Source organism: Nymphaea colorata, chromosome 11 (genome assembly GCF_008831285.2).
Source record: "Nymphaea colorata isolate Beijing-Zhang1983 chromosome 11, ASM883128v2, whole genome shotgun sequence".
NCBI lineage: Eukaryota > Viridiplantae > Streptophyta > Magnoliopsida > Nymphaeales > Nymphaeaceae > Nymphaea > Nymphaea colorata.
This window is the reverse complement of record NC_045148.1, coordinates 12,912,927-12,933,608: the sequence shown is the minus strand read 5'-3', so window position 1 is coordinate 12,933,608 and position 20,682 is coordinate 12,912,927. Positions and strand designations below refer to the sequence as shown.

Genomic DNA, 20,682 nt, shown 5'->3' with positions numbered 1-20,682 from the left:
CTGAGAAGGCTCGATCAGTCACCGCTGTAGCAGCTGAAGCCTGTGAGGCTTTGTGTGCCAAAAATTGCTCATACTCAACTCTGTCAATGCTAACTGTCTCTGGAGCTATACTAGGCGAAGAGTCCTCCACTGTAGGAGTGGCAGTCTGTGCAGAACCCATAGACGAGTAAGTAGAGCTCTTGCCCTGTTTGGTGACCATATTTCTTCCCTGTGACACAGAGGATGGGCGACTATGTTTATCCCAACAGCGATCCTCTAAATGACCAATCTTACCACTAAATGACCAATCTTACCACAATAGGTGCATTGGAACCTCCCACGGCCCCCAATTCCACGACCTATACCTCTTCCTCTTGTACTATAGGTGGAGTCATGACCACGACCACCCCCCACAGCAAGTGCAGAGGCAGGCGTCACACCAGCTGGTTGAGACAGACTAATAGCAAGACGGCTAAGTCTGTTGTACGCATCAAAGAGGTCAGGAATTTCACTTCCAGTGAGCATCTGATCCTTAGCAGCAGCATATTCAGGAGAGAGACCAGCAAGAAACTTTGCAACCATAGTAGGTGCAAAGTGTGACTTATAACACGATTTGCACGGACGACGCAAGAATTTCAAACGTTCATAAGTGGCTTTAACTGTGGCAAAGTATTGAGATAAATCCTGACTTCCCTGTCGGAGATTGTGCAACTCTTCTTCAACTTGAGAATATGTCTGTCTAAGAAATTCCCACATCTCCTTCGCAGTAGTATAGTACGTAATAGTAGAAGCAATTTGAGGTTGAACACTATTCATAATCCACGACATTACCATGCTGTCGTCCTCTTCCCAGGTTATGTACTTCCCTGACTTGTTAGTAGGCTCATCCTCTTCAATTATGTCTCTTTCGATGACCTTTAACAGACAACATAAAGGATCTGGACCACAGTTCATAGTTGTGTCCATCTAATTTAACTGTAGATCCATAGGATAAGGGATTTCCACCTCCTTTGTGATCGTTACCACCCTCGGAATTTCGGCTCTCAGCCATAATAAATCACAGCAAGGATAAGAATACCAAGATAAACTGTATATAAGCAGCAACTTCACGAGGACAACAGGAATAACACGAAACAAAGGAACATGCACACGTTTCTTTCACATCCCCAAACAGCAAATAAAAGTAGTCTGCTGAAACCACACCAGAAACGGACAGGGAATAACTTGCTGAAAATAGTGACTTGCTGAAAATAGCCTGCTGAAAAACACACCAGAAAATAACAACTTGCTGGAAATAGCTTGCTGAAAAACATGCCAGACAAGAACAGGGAATACAGCCTGCTGAAAAACACGCCAGAAAATAACTTGCTGAAAAAAAACCTTACAAACAAGGTCTGCCGCTGCTTCTACTATTCCCAACCTCAACTCTTAAACAGCACGTCCATATCTTTCGTAAAAAAAATCAGCAAAACATGTTCTGCGTCACCAAAACTTCTGATCATACCTTACACCGCAGCCACTAACAGCATAATGTTCCACTCAAATACTCTCAACAGCGTCCATCAACAGCCCATAACCTTGTCCACGCACTCCACTGGAGGATCTGATCACGCCTTCCACATAGGCGAGATCAGGTCCTCTTCCACGCAAGAAGAAAAATAGGGGAAACCAGCGATCACGCCAGCAACAACTTGAGATGCTCACGTACAAGAAGTCTGAGACGATTGGTTCACGCCAGCAGACTTGAAGGTTCACGCCAGCAGACTGAATCAATGCCGCAACAAGGAAGGCACGAGAGGATCACGCCAGCAAACTTGAGTCGATCACACCAACCTGGCTCTAATACCATGTTGCGTGATGAAGAAGGGGAGAACGAGAGAGGTAGAGAGAGAGAGAGAGAGACGAAAAAGATATATTGATCTCGTGCTCTAATCTCAACTTAAAGGGAGATTAGGGCACGGCTCAGGCAGTTACAAGAGAAGGACAAATAAAATATTAAAAGGACAGAAAGGAACCCTAACTCTTAAATAGTCAAATAACTACCACATTTAAAAACAAACTTTCTAATTTCAACAGAGTCAATATGCATCACTTGACGACGTTGTTCCTCAGATTCTACCCGGGCATACACCTCCTAAATTCCAAGGGTCTCATCACAATTGAGAATTTGACTCCTAATGGATTCAAACTCATCACGCAGACCTCCCAGAAAGATTAAAGTGCGGTCCATCCATTCTTTCTGCTAGTATAGTTCATGATCAGAACCACAATTCCAGTCATCATTCACATGATAATCCAGTTCCTCCCATTTAGTCTTCAGGGCTGCATAGAAGGATGCCACAGACAAGTCACCCTGTTTAAGAGAATAGATGCTGCGTTTAATCTGGTATCTACGCAGGACTCTCTTTTTACGGCCATACATCCTCGCAAGCACAGTCCACATGTCATATGAGGACAACTTTCGCAAAATAAGGGGCTGAATATCAGCAGAAACAGAACTAATAATCCAAACCTTAACTTGACTATCTTCCAACGCCCAAGTCGCCCATCCAGGATCAGTTTTACTAGGCGCAGGTTTCTCCCCAGTGATATAGGGCAGACGACCGCGACTAGTGATCCCAATTTCAAGCGCAGGAGACCAAGAGAGATAATTGTCTTTGTTCAGCTGAATAGAGGTGACTTGAACAGGCACATTTTTGCTCTTGGTATTGCTGCCTGTGTCAAAGGTAACATCGGTCTTGGAGGTCATCTCTTCAGCCATAACGTCCACAAAAGAAATCCAACAGTCAGAGAATACCAGAAAAGCACAGGACGAGAACGGGCAGCGGCAGAACAGAGAGCTGCGTTGGCGGGAAAAAGGCCAGGCGACGACGGCGGTCTAGGCGACGGCGGTCCTGGCGACGGCGGTCCAGGCGACGGCGGCGGTCCTGGCAACGACGGGGGAGCACGCCAGGTGACGTCGGCGGGCGGCATCGGGCTGCGACAGCGGGCAACGTCGGCGGCGGGCTGAGACGACGGGCTGCGTCTGCGAAGATTTAGGGTTCAGACTTAGGGTTCCAAGAAAGCCCTAAATCACAAACGAACAAAGAAGCCAAACAACACGATTTTGGCTCTGATACCATGTAGAAACACGCAGCGAAAAAAGAGAAAGAAAAGCCACACAGGATTTACGTGGAAAACCTCAGAAAGAGGTGAAAAACCACAGGGAAGCTCTAACCTAGGGGCAAAACCACAACCCTAGGAGAGAGAAACTTCATTCACTTAATCAACAATTACAATAAGTGATTAGAATTAAAAGAGGGAGGAAGAGAGGCCCGCCTAGGGAACCGAACCCGTCCTCGGTTCCCGTGCCCATGGGTACCGGGTCCATATACGGACCCGGTTCCCTATAACACTGTATTCTAACAATATATATATATCTCTTTGTGTTTAGTTGTGTATGACATTGAAGCGTTACAGATTCCTTATACCATATTAATTTTGGTGGTCAAGTTGACTTTTTGTAGTTAAGCTAGAGCAAGTTATGTTGCAGAATCCTAGAAAAAAAAAATTAACTTGGAAAAAAAGGAAACAAAGAACTTTCGAATCATGTGATTTGTTCATTATATTAGAGTTGCCTTGGTCCATCTCTGAATGATATGATGCATCAGAAAAGCATTTGATCCAAGTGACTCTAACATTACTGATTGCTGAGATTGGTCGTATGTTCCAAAAAATGGTCTATAAATGATGTAAGAAGAGATTTTGGTGAAAAGGTCCATAATAAAAGGCACCCAATTCATCCTTTAATGGATTTGTTAGGCAGAACATTTTTGATGATTTGTTACCAGTGGTCTTCATATGTGTCCTATATCTGGCCAAGGAAAACCAAGCACCTTAAGTGCATAAGGCCAAAGTGAAGATTTTAAGGAATTCACCTAATGGGTAAGTTAGTTGGAGTTGGATGGATCAATAGATTTAACACAATTTTAGAACAGCCAAAACTCTTTCACAGGGCTTATTATGCAAAGAGCCAAGAACTTGGAAAATCCTTTAGCAAATTGAACGAAAAAGACAGTTGGTGGATGAAGATGGGCCACCAAATGCTTCAAAAGGAATAATGAAAAAGACCAAAGAAAATGATGCAGAGAACAACCAAAATTCTACCCAAGCAAGTACCAAGTTGATGAGGACACCGAATATTTGGCAGTCAGAGAATGTTGTAAACCATTTTTGTCTGCCCAGATTGAACAAATGATGTGGGATATCCATGCAACCCTATGTCACCACAGGGGAGACCCGCATACCCGTATGCAGGTACGGTTTGGTATGTTTGGATCTGGTTATGGGTCCAAACCATAATAATATGTTAAACTTACATGCTCGCGACGCTCGACGGCCAATGCTTCTCCTTCTCAATCCTCTTTGGTCTTCGAGCCGAACCTTGGGCAGCTAGCGACGGACGTCCGGCAGGAGCTTGGACAACGACTGGTGACGGACGGCGAGTCAACGACTGCAAGCAGAGTAATATGTTTTTTATTTTTTCATTTGGCTGTTTTTAGGGTTGCTGCATTTTTTTTCCCTTTCCAATTTGTCGCCGGCGGCTTGCTTTCTCGTTTCTTTCTTCTATCGCGGGAGGTTCAGCGTCCGGCGGGAGCTTGGGCAGCTGGCGGCAATGACTAATGACGGACAGCAACGACCTTCAGCTTCACCTGCATTTTTTTTCCTTTTTCTATTTTGCATATGCCCTTGTCGCCGGTGGCTTTCTTTCTGTATCCCCTTTTTTTGGTTGACGTTTCTTTCTTATGTCGTTTTTGCAAATCTGCTTTGGTTTTCCTTCTTCAAAAATCAAAATCTTTTGTCTGTTGTTTTCAGACATGTTCATTAATTTTTTTATAAGTTATGCAGCTTATGATTGTTGCTGTTAATAGCTTATTTGTTATATGCTATTATATGTTTTTCAAGTACATTTAAGTTGCTTGCTTGTTTAATTATCTTTGTTATATGTTGTTATCTATTTTTTCAATTTTTTAGTTTTATTTTTTAGAATTAAAAATATATAATTATTGTCGTCCCGCCGTACCAAGGTTGGCAAAAACCGCTGTACCCACTTCCCCATATTCGTACCCTTACCTATGTGACATGGATGCAACCAGATTTAGCATTTGCTTGGTTCAGGAGAGCCAGTTTGTGAGAGAAACAAGGAGGCTCGGTGTCGGAGGCGAGGCTGTCTCCAACCAAACGCAGCGGTGAAGATCCGCTGTAGGGCTAGGCTCCATTCTCGTCGGTCCTACTGGGGATGAACGGAGGCAAAGGTAGGACGACGACCCCCTACACGTTGCTATGTCTCACAGGGCCTAATCGACGTGCTCTCGCCAAAGCCGCTGGTGATGGAGGAGCACGAAGGCTGGAAGGGAGCTGCATAGCACCTCCTAGTTGTGGTGGCAGGAGGCTCAAACGACTTCCATAGTTGTATCCATCGGCTGCAGGGATCGCCAAGGAGTTCCCTGCACGTGGATTTAGGCAAACTCACAAGCACCAGATCCGCAACCTCTGCCTCGCCGGTGGGCAGCAAGTGAACACAGGGGAAGATGAGAGTGATTAATCCACAAGAAGAGAGGGGAAACTGCAGGGAGAGGGGAAAAGAGCCTAGAAACCTCACCAGACACACCGTAATCACAAAGAATGTAGTTTGGGGAAGCTGGATTCGCCTTCGGCAACACCTCCTTGGCCGGGAGGTGGAACAGGCACTGCGGCAAGAAGGTGCTGAGGCTGGCGGTCTGCTACAGAACAGGGGACGGCTGGAAATCCAAGAATTTCAACCGACGACCGGCACATCACTGGTGGTACCAAGGTCCGACAAGGTCACCTTTGGCTGGGGAGTCCGTTTGAGCACTTTGGTCATCGGCGATTGCCGGAATCAACACCGCTGTAACCGAAACTCCTCACACCCAAAACAGACGGTAGCAGCACAGGCGGACAGAGATCTTGTGATTTCAACAGGCACGGGCCACCACGTCGGTTGAGCTCGGGCTCGTTGGAAGCGCGACTCTTTGGAGTCATCATCTGAGCGTTTTCATGGCAATTGGTCACCAGAAGCAGCAACGATGATAGAAAAAACAGCACGCCAGAAAATCGTTCACCTGAGACCGAAAGCTCTTTCAATGATGAAAAGGGGCTCGAATTAAAGTCGTTTAGCTCTGGATTTGTTCTAGGAGATTCCAAAGGCTCTGACAACGTTAATTGGACCGTCAATAGCTGGATTCCACTGGAGCAGGCACCAGATATCGATGGAACAGTACTGCGGGTTGGAGATAGAGACCTGTCACCGGAAAAGTGGTATGGATGGATTCTCGTCGACTCTAGGTGGTGTTTTTCACCACCAGCAAGTCTGGTGTGATTGTCGGCGCTTACCTGAGGGTGTCGGGAGATTCGGAGGTGCTGGGTTGGCTGGAGAAGAACCATGTCACTGGTTTCCTGCAATTGTCGACCGCCGTTAATGGTTGAAGAAGAACGATGTCGTCAACCGCCGATCGCCAGATTTTCAGAGGTTTATGGAGGGAGGTGGGCTATTGAATGAAATTTCTCGGCAGTTTAGGCGTCGAAAAACCCTTTGGAAATCGAAAAATCCATTTGCACTATTCAAAAACCAATGAAGCCAGTCGTTTCGCCGGGTTTTGTGGTCGTGGGAGACGACGGGCTCGGTCGATCCTCGCAAGTGCGAGACCGGCTCGGGTCGATTGCGCACGCACGAGAACGCCTGACAGCCGAGCCAGCCGATCTGGCTAGGTCGGATCGCACGAGTCAGGACCCTGTCTCGATTCTGTTGCTGAAACCAAAAAGCGGACTCGATTGGGTAAAGTGATCCCCAAAAAACCATGAACCGACCCGATTGGGTAAAGCAATCCAGGTCTGGGTATACAAAGCATTTTAGAACCAACCCACTGATAAAATGAAGGACCCGTGTCCCTCCCCCCCCCCCCCCCCCAACCCCTGAGTCGTATCTGGTGTCGTATTGGCCTGGACACGCAGCTGACATGACCCAACATGTCCTGATGCTCCCTGTCGATCCGAGTCATCCCCAAAATTGTTACTCGACCGACTCGCCCTTCTGTAAGGCGATCAGGGCGAGACGTCGCATGCTGCACCTGATACGCCCGTCATTGCCACCGAGTTGCCGCTTCCATCACCTAGTTATGGATTGTTGCTGCTCCTGTCGTGCTCTCCAGTGTTCGGCACCGGTCCGTCATTGTTGTTCTGAGCACTGGCTACTGATGAGACCCTGGCCGTACCCCTCGGTAGGGAGCTGGCTACGGTTGCCTGGTGAGTCCGGGCTGGCCGAAGCTAGGCTCACCTATTGAGCGGCCACAATTGGCAACTGGTCGACCAAGCGGCTAGGTCAGGCTTCACTCGGCATAGGGTCGACCACGCGGCCAGGCGCAGTTGAGCCCTTCTTGGTTACCCCGACAATTCAGTTGGGCCTTCACTCGGCATGTCGGTGGTCCTGCCGACTGGCTCTCAGCTCGACCCTGGCACCTGATCTCAGACGAGGCTGAGGCCTTCATCAATGCTCCCATGGCCGGCCCGGTGTTGATGTCCTTTTGGCCATGGGTAGATCACTGGTCTCTTAATCTTGCTTGTCTTCCAGAGCTCACTGGCTGTGTGTGGGCTGGTGTTGTAAGTCCATTCACACCATGGGAGGTACTTGACCCAAGTGGTGACTGGTGGGTCTATGGCCGGCAAAACTCCTCAGTATGGTGTGATTCATTACCTCCGTTTGTCCAATGGTCTGCGGAGTGATAGGCAGAACTGAATAATATGTGTGTTTTGAACCATCGTGTGCGACTTTTTAGCAGCAATTTCTGGCAGGAGTACACACGAATGGCCGACACACACATCTTATTCAGATATACCCATCACCCACAGACCGACAGACAAACAGAAGTAGTGAATCACACCATAGGAACGTATCTGAAGAGCTTTGTCAGCCACAAACCCACCACTTGAGTCAAGCACCTCTCATTGTGTGAATGGGCTTACAACACCAGCCCACACAGCCACTGGGACTCCTTTTGAAGTCGTGTATGGCTATGCCCTCCGACCCTGCGGACTTATGAGCCAGGATTAGCCGGGGATGAGGGCCTTGAGAGGGCAGCACTTGACCGGGATGAGGTTCTACGCACCCTCTGCCACAACTTACAGCAAGCCCAACAACGGATGAAACAGCAACATGACAAGGGGCACGCTGAGAGAGTTTGCCATTGGAGATTGCTGCACTCAGCATGGCCGACCGGTGACCAAGCCCTATAGTCTCACTGTTGCAAGACACGGTGACACGTTAACCTCTTAATGGCAGCTGGGCCTTCGCTCGGCATGCCAGTAGGAAAAAGATCAGAAAAAGTTTTTTACTATATTTTCAAGATATGACATTATTTTTTCTTCGATCCTGCTCTAGTCTATTTGGTCCATATGCAATATTTTAAATATCATGATATCCATTACAATTGGTGTGTGCAACATTTGAACATAGGGGTTGATTTAGAGGGCATCAAATGCCCACAGAAATGGTTCCATGGAATTTCTATCCAGGAAAAAGATTTCTGGAAGAGGGTGGAAGAGAATTTTTTCCACCATTCCAAAAATCAGGTTATGTATAATAGACACAGAAAATACGTCCAGAACATTTTTCAAGTGTTTGATGCCACAAAAAAAAATGTGGATGCTTGTGTGGTTTCTTATTTATGTTCTCGAGAATTCCCCAATTTGGTATATAATCTGGGAATGCAGGTTGAATATGTTTGATATGCATTTGTACTTGCAAGGCCATTGAAGACAATGTTAATATCAGAATATGGACTTACAGTCTTACAAGTACAAATGCATATCAAACACATTCACGCTGCATTCCCAGATTATAGACACCTACCAATTGGGGAATTCTTCTTTCAAATTCACCAAGGCACAGATAGGTATTAAGTTTTACTTTTACGTATGCATCAGGATCAGTATCACATATATAGATTCTTGAGAACATAAATAAGAATCCACACAGGCATCAATGGAATAAAAATAAACTGATTGCAGCTCCGAGTAAGAAGCATAGCATTGCACATAGAAATAAGAAGGGACTAAAACTGTTAATTGAAGCACATAACAAACCTAATATCTGCATAGCTATACCAAGAACCCTTCCTTACAACAACATCCATCATCTCAGCACAATCCAATATGCACCCCTGCAAGTAGCAGCAATAGCAACAAAGATGAACTTGGTAACTTGACTTAGCATCCAAGGCTCATAACATTGAAGAAACTGACCAACTTACTAACTCCTTCCCCAAACATAATATCAAATTCAGCTTGTTTATATGGTCTTGACACCTAATGAGATAAAAGGCAATGAGAAGCTATACTCAAAGTGTTGTCAAATAACTTAAATTATGCAGGTAAATGAAGGAAAGATTTTCAAACATTGAATGCATTGGATAAATAGCAGCCATTCAGTAACCAAAAAGGCCAATTGGCTTCCATAAGTATCTCTTAGTATCAACCAGATCGCAGGGTTCCATCTTCACATTACTAAATCAGTACAGTCTGCTATGGCTAGATAAGTTTCTAAGAAAAAAATTCAGAAGAAAAAATAATCAATGAAATCAAATCAAAGTTGTTCAGTTATATGATTTTTGTTCTTTTAATTTTTCTTCTGTTGTACAATGCAATTGCCTCTTAGCATATTTTATTTGTCATTTATATACGCCATACCACGAATGTTTTACATATGCAAGGGGCCTTCTCATATTTCATGCTGGGAGATAGCTACAAGCAACGTGAAAGATGGTAAAGAATGAGTAACAAAAAGTAATATATTTGAACTCTATCAGCTCATAATGCAGATCTGATGCTTGAAGATATGAGCAAAACGAAAGACATAGTTAATGGCTGGGAAGAGGAAAGGAGATCACAAAATTTATAGCAACATGTTTTGAATATGATTAGAAAAAGATTCACCAAAAGATGGTTCTAAACCTTCCACTGCATGATCTGGCATTAATCTTGTTTTCAGTTTTTATTAGAACATTAAAAATTTCATTAGATGAATGGAACTTGTCAAAATATTCAACATAGAGTAATAAATAACATATTGAGTAGTAACATTTTGTTACAGTCTACGGTTCGGATCGGGAATCGGGTCTTTGTCGGAAAGACTGGACTGATCCAAAAGATTACTAAATAAGACCCTTACAAGGTAAATCCCCACAAACTCACTCACACACACTGCCCTAACCCCGTTAGAGCAACCCCCTCACCAGAGGAGAAGACCTCTTTTTATCGATAACCTTAATGACCCCCACAATTCCCTTATTTATAGTAATCTTTTGGATCAGTCCAGTAGACCCGATAAAGACCCGATTCCTGATCCGAACCCTAGACTGTAACACATTTTTATTGTAATACCTTCACCCATGTGCCATTGATCTGTAGGTTATGTCACACAGCATTCACTGGTTATTTATTATACTCAAACCAATATTTATTATACTCAAACCAAAGCACATCTTGTGATAAGTTTTTGGTCAAAAATTAGACCATATAACAGGTTGACAGAAAGTACACCTAGACAATTAAAAGAAGAAGAAAAAACTGATAAGAAGAAAGTTTCAGAGGAATCAAGTGAACTATCTATATCTTTTGCTAGTGACAAACTGGAAGATATTTTGAAGAAAGAAAGATGAGATGCAGTAAAGTAATAGAAGAATTATTGGGAAATTCAGGGCAGGAAGAACTGCATAAAAAGAATGGAGACTCTTTGCCAAGCTCACTTCTTTTCACTGTAACAAAACATCCTTAATAGAATGACATAATTACATCATAGGTGAATAACATCTGGCTAGTTACGTGCCTTTTAACCCAGAACAACTAAGAACAGAGATTCTTGCACAGAAGAAAAGTAATATCCAAGAATTGTTGAGGACAAAAAAGTTTAATGGTAATGATATGGAATCTCTATCATTTCTCATAGGTGGATTGATATACAGAGACAACCATTAATAATTTTTGTTGTTAATTCATTTAGCAGCCCTTTTTTTTGGAAGACTAATAATGCACTTAGAGACCATAAAGATGTTGAGCATTTAAAGATTTTTACTTAGAGGTTATAAAAGAAATGAATAAGGAAAATGTGATGCAGACCACCATTCATGATACTCCAGTATGCAATTGTATAGGGAAGAATTTAGCAAGTGATTACAAGTACTCATGTATTCTATTAAATCCTTGATGGCACATAACCTAATCTCGCATAAGAGAAAATGTTACCTATCAACAGAAAATTTTTGTGCAGATAAGCTGTCTTTGTGGATTGTGAAACTAGATCAAGACCTCGAAAAGCCCAATAAATTTTGCTCAAGACCATCAATATTACTATTCTACATTAACAAGTTAAGTGATTACTGTGGAGACTCAATTTGCTTCATTTGGGATTTTATCATACTTAAGATGATGCTCCAGACAAAAATGACTTTTTAGGAGATGTTTCAAGCAAAGTCGTAGAAAACGCATTATTTTCAAAAAAAAAAAAACGCAAACGCAAGAAAATTAAATGCCAAATAAAATGGGAAAAAAACGTGTTTTTTTTCAAAAAACGTGTTTTTTTTCAAAAAACGTGTTTTTTTTTCAAAAAACAGAAAAATGAAAGAAATGCGTAAAAAATGTGTTTTTTTGCATCTTTTTTAAAAATCAATTTCTATTTCGGGAGTTGGCATCAACTGTAATTTTGGAAAATTTTAAATCGTAGTTTGGATAGAAAATGAATAAATGTAAAACATAAAAACATTTCAACAAAGGGGGTGAAGTTAAAAACATTTCGACAAAAGGGGTCGATACGCTTTTAGGGTTTAGGGTTTTCAGATTTGGGAAATGTTAAATCCAGACAATTTCCAATTTCCGGCGAAGTTTCCGACATCAAACTCACCAGCAGAGCAGACTAGCATCTCTTTTTTGCGTCGAGCTTCAGCAACATTAAACTTCCGACGCACTGGTGCATTTTCCTGCACCGTGCAGACCTCCGACAGCTACGTCCGACCATGCTCGCGTGCTCAGGTAGGATTTCCATTAGCTTTTCAATCCATTTGCATATGTGTGTTGGACATTTTGAGGTAAGCAATACGTTTGTTGGTTTCTACTTTTTGTTTATGTCTGTTAGTTTCTAGTTTTTTGCTTTCAATTGATTAGTTTCAAGTTTTTTTTTTCAATCAATTTGCATACGCCTGTTTAGTTTTCTACTTAAAGTTTATACTTTATACTTTATACCTCTTGTTTCAGTCAATTTGCATATGTGCATTAAAAAGTAGAAACTCTATCGCTGTTAAACTTTGTAGTTTGTACGTTTGTTACTTTGTTAGTTTTTTTTTTACTTTTATCATTTATGTATGATTTTTTTAAGATGAAATGAGATTTAGATTTTATTGCTTCAGGACCTCAGGTGCTTGATACTTGATAGCTGCAGAAAATGCTTAGATTTAACGATATATTTTGGTCACATGCAATTCAAAGTGATGAAGGGAAGTTGACTTGCGAATTTTGTTCTGAGCAATATACCGGAGGAATTACGTGATTTAAGTATCATTTGGCTGGAATTCACGGCAATGATGTTGTTGCACGTCGTAATGTGCCTGAAATATCAAGCAAAGGGCAACCAAAACTTGTAAAGTTATTGAGGACAAACCCATGAAGAAGGGGAGAATGCAAAGTGGAAGTAGATCACATTTAAGTGTAGGTTCATCACGTTCAGTTAGCAATTTTTTTCTTTTTGTGGAACTTCGTCTGAAGGAGGAACAGGACAAGGCCAAAAACAAATAATTTCAGGCATGATGAACAAACTGGAAAAGGATTTTATGAATAAGCTTCTACTTAAAGTTATTGTAATGAACAACTTACCTTTCAAGTCTTAAAAAACTTAAAACCAACAGTCTAGTTGAACATTTTAAAAAATCCTCACGTGCAACTAAAAAACACGAAAAAAACGATTTCATTTCACTTTTTTTTTATTTCCACACGTTCTATTGATGTTTTTTTCGGCTGAGTCATATTTAACATATTTACTGCATTTTTTTTTTCAATAAAACGCAATATTTGTGATTGTTCTAAACCTACTGGGCAGTGTTATCCTTGTACAATACCCCACATCTTACGTTACAATGTAATTTTTTAAAAAGGGCATGACACCCCGTTTGATCAATTTCTTTCTTAAAACTGTTTGTTCCCCTCCACTTCTAGCACTTGGGAAGGAGAATTTTTGCTGGTTTTAGGGAGAAATTACAAAATAAATCATCGATTTAGGGGGAAAAATTGCCAGTTTGAAGGGACAATTGCTCACGGGAAACTTAGGCGTGTTTGGAAAAAGAAAGCTTTCGTGTTTCTTCTTCTACAAAAGGTATACAATGTCTCCATTTCAAGCTTTACGTATATTTCTATTGTTTTATAAAGTTTAACAGAGATTTCTATTTATTTTAAGAAAAAATTTATTTTATTTTCTTAATGTGTTGTTAACATTTTATGACTTATGAATGATAAATCATGAATGTTCATTAAACTTTACGATCCAAAATTTTGAAATAATGATGCTATTTCTACAATGATGACTTTTTTATTATAAACAATGTTTTCAACATTAACATGTATGCACTGTTGTACAAACTCATATCACTATACCCACGCCATCACATGTGCTTGCACCCATGTGACTTAGTGATAATGCTAGAGCCTAGAGGTACCTCCTTTAAAGTGACAACCTAACTCAATGGGGAATCAGGCTTGGCCCAAATTTTGCATGTGGCTTTCCTAGAAGTAAGACAAGCAAGCAAGAAGACCAAGATCCAAATCTGAAAGAACCATAATAGAAATTGATATTTCCAGAAACTATAATCACAAGCATAAAACTAATGGTTAAGCATCTCCAACCACAAATTCTAGACTGTGTGGATGCATCTAACCATATTAAAAGCAGTTTCCAGACATCAACCTTTTTGACAAATATCAACTATCAATATAAACCAAGATACCTTGCTTTTCTGCACTCTTACACGAACCCTGATGCCAATGTCTTCATCTCCTTTGGGCTGACTCATGAAAGGGATCATTAAATGGAAACAGGAATTCCTTTGTAAAATATGAACCTGACTGGCACTTCTGCCTTATCAAACTAGGAGAAAGATTGTAATCTTACTGATTTTATTTTCCCAGTTGGGCGAATTTCGAGGCGAAGAGATGCAAAGAATTTCAAAGCAATTCCTCCACTGGTGACCTCAGGATTCCCATAGAAAACACCAATCTGCAAAAAACTAAAAGGATACCATTAGGTGCCTAGAAGTGGAATAATAGAAAGTCTAATTTTAGAAAAGAAGATTGGGAGTAGTGCTCAAGAAATATCAAAAAGTTCAAACTAAAAATCAGGGAAAAGTAAAGGAAAAAGTACCTTGTATCTTATCTGATTCAGGAAAATGAGGGTGCAACCAGCTTTTGAGGCATTTCCTGACATTTTACGTAGTGCTTGGCTCATAAGACGTGCTTGCAGACCCATTTGTTGCATTCCGATCTCACCCTAAAATGTGGTCAGTGAAACGAGCTCACACTCCAAAGTGAAACAGTCAAATCGACATGAATTAATAACTTCCAAAGAACATACTTCAATTTCTGCTCTTGGGGTAAGAGCAGAAACAGAGTCAACACAAATGAGATCTATTGCTCCAGATCTGCACATACGATCTGCAACTGAGTAAAAGTATATTAGTTAGATAAATCTATGGATATTTTCAACATATAACAGTAATTGCTGACATTCCTTTGCTAGAAAAGAATGTGCATATTATTTCTTCAAAATACTACATAAATAGAAGGAGCAAAGATAGTCAGCACATTGTACAGAATAACATGACTTCTCCTGCCACCTTTCTAATAACATGAAAGCTCCCCAGAATTCATCAGCGGAACTGATATACAAACCCAACATGTGAAGCTGCTAAGCAGACAATTCAGATCAATGACAAGAAACAATTAGACATTTAGCATGTCGCTTTGCACATTTACCACTTTATTCTCAACATATGTATCAGTAACTAACCCTAAGTTATGCACTTCGAACTAAACCTTGATCCCCTTCTTCACTTCCAAAAAGTGTTTAAGCTTGGCATTGCTGAAGCATCTAATATTTCAAATATAGTTCTTCATGCCTTGATATTTTGTTACTTTTTATTACCCTAATCTTCAATTAGCAACTATGAAGAACTGTGTTACGATGGGAATAAATTGGAAAAGAAAAGGGAATGCGAGAGAGAGGATGAGAGGGAGAGAGAGAGAGGGAAAAAGGATCTTTAGTTTTGCACCCACTTCCTTGTATTACAGGAATATTTATACCCTCCTGATTATTCAATTGAATTCATCCCAATCCACTATATGCATAAAACAACACATTTTATCAACCACACCCTACACTTGCTTTTGTGAATCTGCATCATATATGATTTTCTTCATCGTGAGTACCATTGCCACAAGAAACATTTACGAGTACTATACGGTGATGAATTTCTCAGGTACATACGGCGAAGTTGTATATCTCGGGAAAATCTTGGCGAATGTTTAAAAATTTTAAAACATTTAATAAATCCTGAAAATTATAAAAAAATAATAATAATAATACAAAAAAACAGGAAAAAAGCGTATTATACCCGTTTTTTCGTGTTTTTTATTTTTTGGCATTTAAAAAAAACGTGTTTTTTCACGTTTTATATGGCTGACTTCTTTTTCACGTTTTATACGCATTTTCAATTAAAACGCGTTTTCTATGACAATGGTGAATACTTATTCTTCTGGTGCACACATCATAACTCAAAACAAGATATTATCAATAAAAAGTATTATAAGTGTGACAAATTTCAGCATACGCATTTAGTACCATTTTCGAATGTCATTATATTTTTCACTGGCCTTTTCTTCTCCAAGCTTGTACGGAGCAGTGATCCTACTGCCACAAGCCTTAAGTCCCTTAGCTTGCTAAGTTTAATGAAAGCAAAGAAAAGAAGAGAGCAAGAAGAATGCAATCAACTTGAATTAATTATCGAGCAAGAATGCAATTACTTGTTCTTCACAATCACCTTATTCATTTTGCAGTGTGGACACATAGCTGCTTAGAGCCATCAAATTTAAATTGAAAGAAAATAGGACTCTTGACTCTTGAATGGTGCTTTTAAGGTAATGATGATCCCTTCCTCCAATATGCCATTTACCTAACTCTGCAGCTCTTTCAGTTCAGTTAACCCATTCAATTATGGGGTTATGCAGCAAGGTTATGCTCCAGGATCAACTCTATCCAATGATCGAGTTCATGTCTATGTGGAAGTTCAGCAATTTCGAGACCAGCACTTCCAAAACTCCATCAAGATAGGGGAATACTTGTTGATACCTCAGCTTCCACCTTTCCTTCTTTGGTATGCATGACTACAATGAACATCTACTCATATGTTGGATGTGGTCCTTCCATTGTGTGGACTACAACATTGAGGGTTTGCCTCTAGCTACATATCAATGAGCAGCATCTAAGAAGTAAGAAGTTTAGGTCCAAGAGAGTTGAGGAAGTGAACTTTGGTAGCATCATCATAATATGGCTTCGCAATAAATGCTTGAATGACACTGACAAGTTTGTAGTTTGAGCCCAATGCCATATCTAAATCAGCACATCCTTTGCTTGTTGTTGACAGGCTGGGTCTCAAAATTCACCCCCTTGATAGTCCTTATTTTGGTCCGAGCTTCAGCACAATCTATCTACCTGCCTCCACAAGTAAAAGTTATTGTGACCCCAAAGTCTAGCATGATCATAGCAGCCTTCTCATTCATTACAACATGAAGGTATATGAACTCCCAAGTAACTGGTGTGCCTTCAGCTATGCAACTCTCACAATATAGGTCATTTGCAACCACTTATTGTCAGTTGCATGCTCATCATTTTACCTTCTTCAGCTTGTGCAGCATTAGCCTGATCTTATTCTTCACAAGCCACTATATTGGACAACCACTCTTTAGTGGGAGGATGAGCTAATGCCTCATCTTTTTAATCTCACCAAACCAATTTTTGCCTCCATGGTCCATCTTCTTTACACACATGACAAAAAAAGAGGACTTATTTCGAGTATCCACTAGGCACTCTGGTGGTCATGTAGGTCATGCAGGTGGCTTTTCCCATTTGAACTATGCCATGGCTGTGGTCAGTCATACAATAAAATAGATAAGCTTGTCTTCACCTTTATATTGGGTACTTCCAGCCAGTCATGTTTGTGATGTACAATATGCTACATTAGACAATATAACCTTGGGAAAACAACGATACATACCCTTAAGACCAGTTTCAACTTTCAAGAGTGTAAGGTGTTAAGTTTGTACATATGGATCGGGTCACCCAGACCCGACCGATTTGATCCACATGCCCAACACATCATGGGCGGTGGCATACTTGTAAATCTTATTGTTATTTTGTGTATTTTATGATGTACCCTAAATTGTTAGTATATAATGATAACAAGAGGCAGACGTCATTTGTTGTTGCTCTCTTTCATCTCTCTCTTGCTTGGACGTGCAGCCCACTTCTCTCTTCATCCTCTTGCATCTAATTTCATTCGGTGGTTTGGTATTAGATATCAAAATCTTACATGGTATCAGAGCAGGTTTTGCCACTGACAATGTTTGGTAAAAATCTCTAATTGCTGCCCTAATCTTTGTTTCTTTTATGTCCTAATCCTCAAATCTCTATTTTTTGCTCTAACCCTCAAATTTCTGCCCTAAGCCCAATCCCCAAATTTTCTGCCCTAATCTTCCCTAATCCTATCGTCTACCCTAATCTGCCCTAACCCTACCATCTGCCCTAATCCTACCGTCTGCCCTAATCTGCCCTAACCCTACCATCTGCCCTAATCCTACTGTCTGCCCTAATCTGTCCTAATTTGCCCTACCGTCAGCCACCTAACCCTAATCTCCAAATTTCTATTTTCCCCTATTTTCTGATTAAATGGATCCCCACCGCAATTCCAGCATCTTGTCGTCCAATTTCCTCTCCCAACTCATCTCACAAAAGCTAAATCATACCAATTATTTGACATGGAAACGTCAAATAGTCTCATTCATCAAGAGGCACCGTCTCCATGGACATCTCAATGGCACCACACCTGCGCCACTTGAATGGATTATGCGAGAGGTGAAGAATGTTGTAGGGCAAGTTCAAGAGACCATTGCAGAAATCAATGCTGAATATGAGATGTGGATGGCTCATGATCAATCTCTCGTTGCTTATATCACCTCCACACTATCAGAAGAAGTTTTGGCAGGTGTTGCTAATGATCTTTCAGCACTTGAGTTGTGGAATGTACTTGCTACCACGTATTCTCAAGTATGAGAAGTGAGATTTCTACAACTCAAGAGGCAATTTCAAGATATCAAGCGAGGCACACGTTCAGTCTTGGAATATATACATGAGATCAAAAATGTCAGTGATTAGCTTCCCATCATAGGGCATCCAGTCAGTGACAAGGACAAGTTACAACAGGCTTTGAGTGGATTGGGGCTAGAATTTGATGTTTTTTGCACTGCTTTAGAGGTATTGTCTGTTATTCCCTCTTTTGAAGACTTGAAAGCAAAATTGATTCAGCATGAAGCGAGTCGTGTACAGTGACATGAATTAGTTCATTATGGTGGTCACAATGTATTGGTCACTAGGACCCATGCTTTACAAGGAAGTCGTCCAAGAGTTTGGAACTCACAGGCAGGGATGGGGAGAGGTATCCTTCCTACACCTAACACAAATGCATAGACAAATGTACCACGAAGAATACCTACTTGTTTTTATTGCAATAAGAGAGGTCATGTAAAGTCAAAATGTTGGCATAACCCACACAACAAGGGAAAACAGGTCGGGCGTGACAATAAGGCAGCAGGGTCATCTATTTCGAACACGACTACGGCATCGAACATTTCCCCTGATGTGCAGCAGATTCTAATGACAGCGTTGTCTAAAGTCAAATTCAAGCAAAAAGAGAAAGGACAATGGTATGTGGATTCTGGTGTTGCAACTCATGTAACTGGTGACGCACGTAAGCTTTCTAGTGCTCTCCCTTATTTAGCTAAAGGCTTAGTCGTCATAGGAGATGGTTCCCATCACAAAATATCACATATTGGAAATGCACACTTATCCATGGTTCATTCCTCAATACCCTTAAAGAATGTTCTTGTTGTTCCAAATGTTAAGAAAAATATCATTTCTGTGTCAAAATTTATTGATGATACTCATTCCTCTATTGAGTTTACTCCTTCTTCTGTTTATGTTAAGGATGCTCGAACCAAGAAGACATTCGCTGAGGGTGTTCACAAAGGAGACATGTACGTCATTGAAGAAGCTCCAAAAGTGTCTAAGTCTTGTGTTTTAGATTCATCCTTTCACAGTCATAGTGAAGTCAATATCACAGAGTATAATATGTCATCTCTTTGGCACGATCATTTAGCACATTTTAGTCGGTCTTTCGTTCAAAGTCTTGTTGCAGACGAACTATTACAAAAGTCCAGTCTAAGTCCTATCAGTGAGTCTAGCATGTGCTCAAGTTGTCATATTTGTAAGAGTCATGCTCTTCCTTTTCAATCAATAAATAAGCGAACTTCGAAGTTATTTGACACCATTTATTCTGATGTTTGGGGGTCTGTTCCTATTTCTTCCTCTTCTGGGAGTAAATATTACGTTGTTTTCATTGATTCTTATTCTCGTTACACTTGGATCCACTTCATGAAAAGCAAATCAGAAGTTTTCCACTTGTTCACTCAATTCCACTCCTTGGTCCAAAACAAATACTCTAATAATATCGTGCATTTCCAATGTGATGGTGGTGGTGAGTTCATTTCAAATGCATTTACTGAGTACTTACTAAATCATGGGATCACTAGACAGATTTTCTGTCCACACACACTACAACAGAATGGTATTGCTGAAAGAAAACATAGGCACATAGTTGAAAGTGCTCTTGGTATGATGCATAACACTGATGTGCCCATGACTTTATGGACTGAAGTCTTCCATACTGTTGTTCATGTTATTAATCGACTGCCACTATCCATGCTTGAAGGAAAATCTCCATTCTTTATTTTACATCAAGAACAACCAAATTATGATGAGCTACGTGTTTTTGGATGCATCTGTTATGTTCATGTTGATGTTTCTTTGAGAAATAAGTTTCAACATCGAGTTGTCATGTGTAGATTTGTGGGTTATACTGAAAATTATAAAGGTTATCGCTGCTACAATCCAAAAACTGAACGTGTGCATATTTCACGACATGTTGTTTTTTATGAGCTCAGGTATGACAAGTTGCAAGCCCATAAATACACCTAATGTTCTCAACACAAAATTAAATGCATCTGATGGGAGTGATGCTTACCCAAACAAATCCTAGTTTCTATCGGAGTATAGTTGGCATGTTGCAATATCTCACCTTTACACGCCCAGACATTTATGCATGCACCCACAGAAGGGCATATGGATGCTACCAAACGTATTTTGCGTTATCTTAAGGCTACTCTTGGGGATGGACTCATCTACACAAGACAGTCAACTGCTTTGCATGGCCACAACATTTCCACTTATATTGATGCAAATTGGGCAAGTGATCCAGACGATAGACGATCAGTTTCCGGTTATTG

General features: G+C 40.9%; 1 protein-coding gene across 18 annotated transcripts in view; it reads right to left on the bottom strand.

The window, feature by feature from the left end:
- Positions 1-20,682, bottom strand: part of LOC116264095 (DNA repair protein recA homolog 1, chloroplastic) — a 40,282-nt gene that overhangs the window by 15,588 nt on the left and 4,012 nt on the right. For 12 of the 18 annotated variants that reach the window (XM_031644063.2, XM_031644064.2, XM_031644061.2 and 9 more), the window contains exons 6-11: positions 14,642-14,727; positions 14,432-14,557; positions 14,183-14,287; positions 14,019-14,075; positions 9,277-9,339; positions 9,118-9,194 (exon numbers count right to left, since the gene is read on the bottom strand). In XM_031644063.2, the coding sequence (XP_031499923.1) occupies positions 9,118-9,194; positions 9,277-9,339; positions 14,019-14,075; positions 14,183-14,287; positions 14,432-14,557; positions 14,642-14,727 (514 nt within the window). The remainder of the gene's footprint in view (positions 1-9,117; positions 9,195-9,276; positions 9,340-14,018; positions 14,076-14,182; positions 14,288-14,431; positions 14,558-14,641; positions 14,728-20,682) is intronic. The other 6 variants (XM_031644078.2, XM_031644076.2, XM_031644077.2 and 3 more) reach the window with 2 other exon arrangements.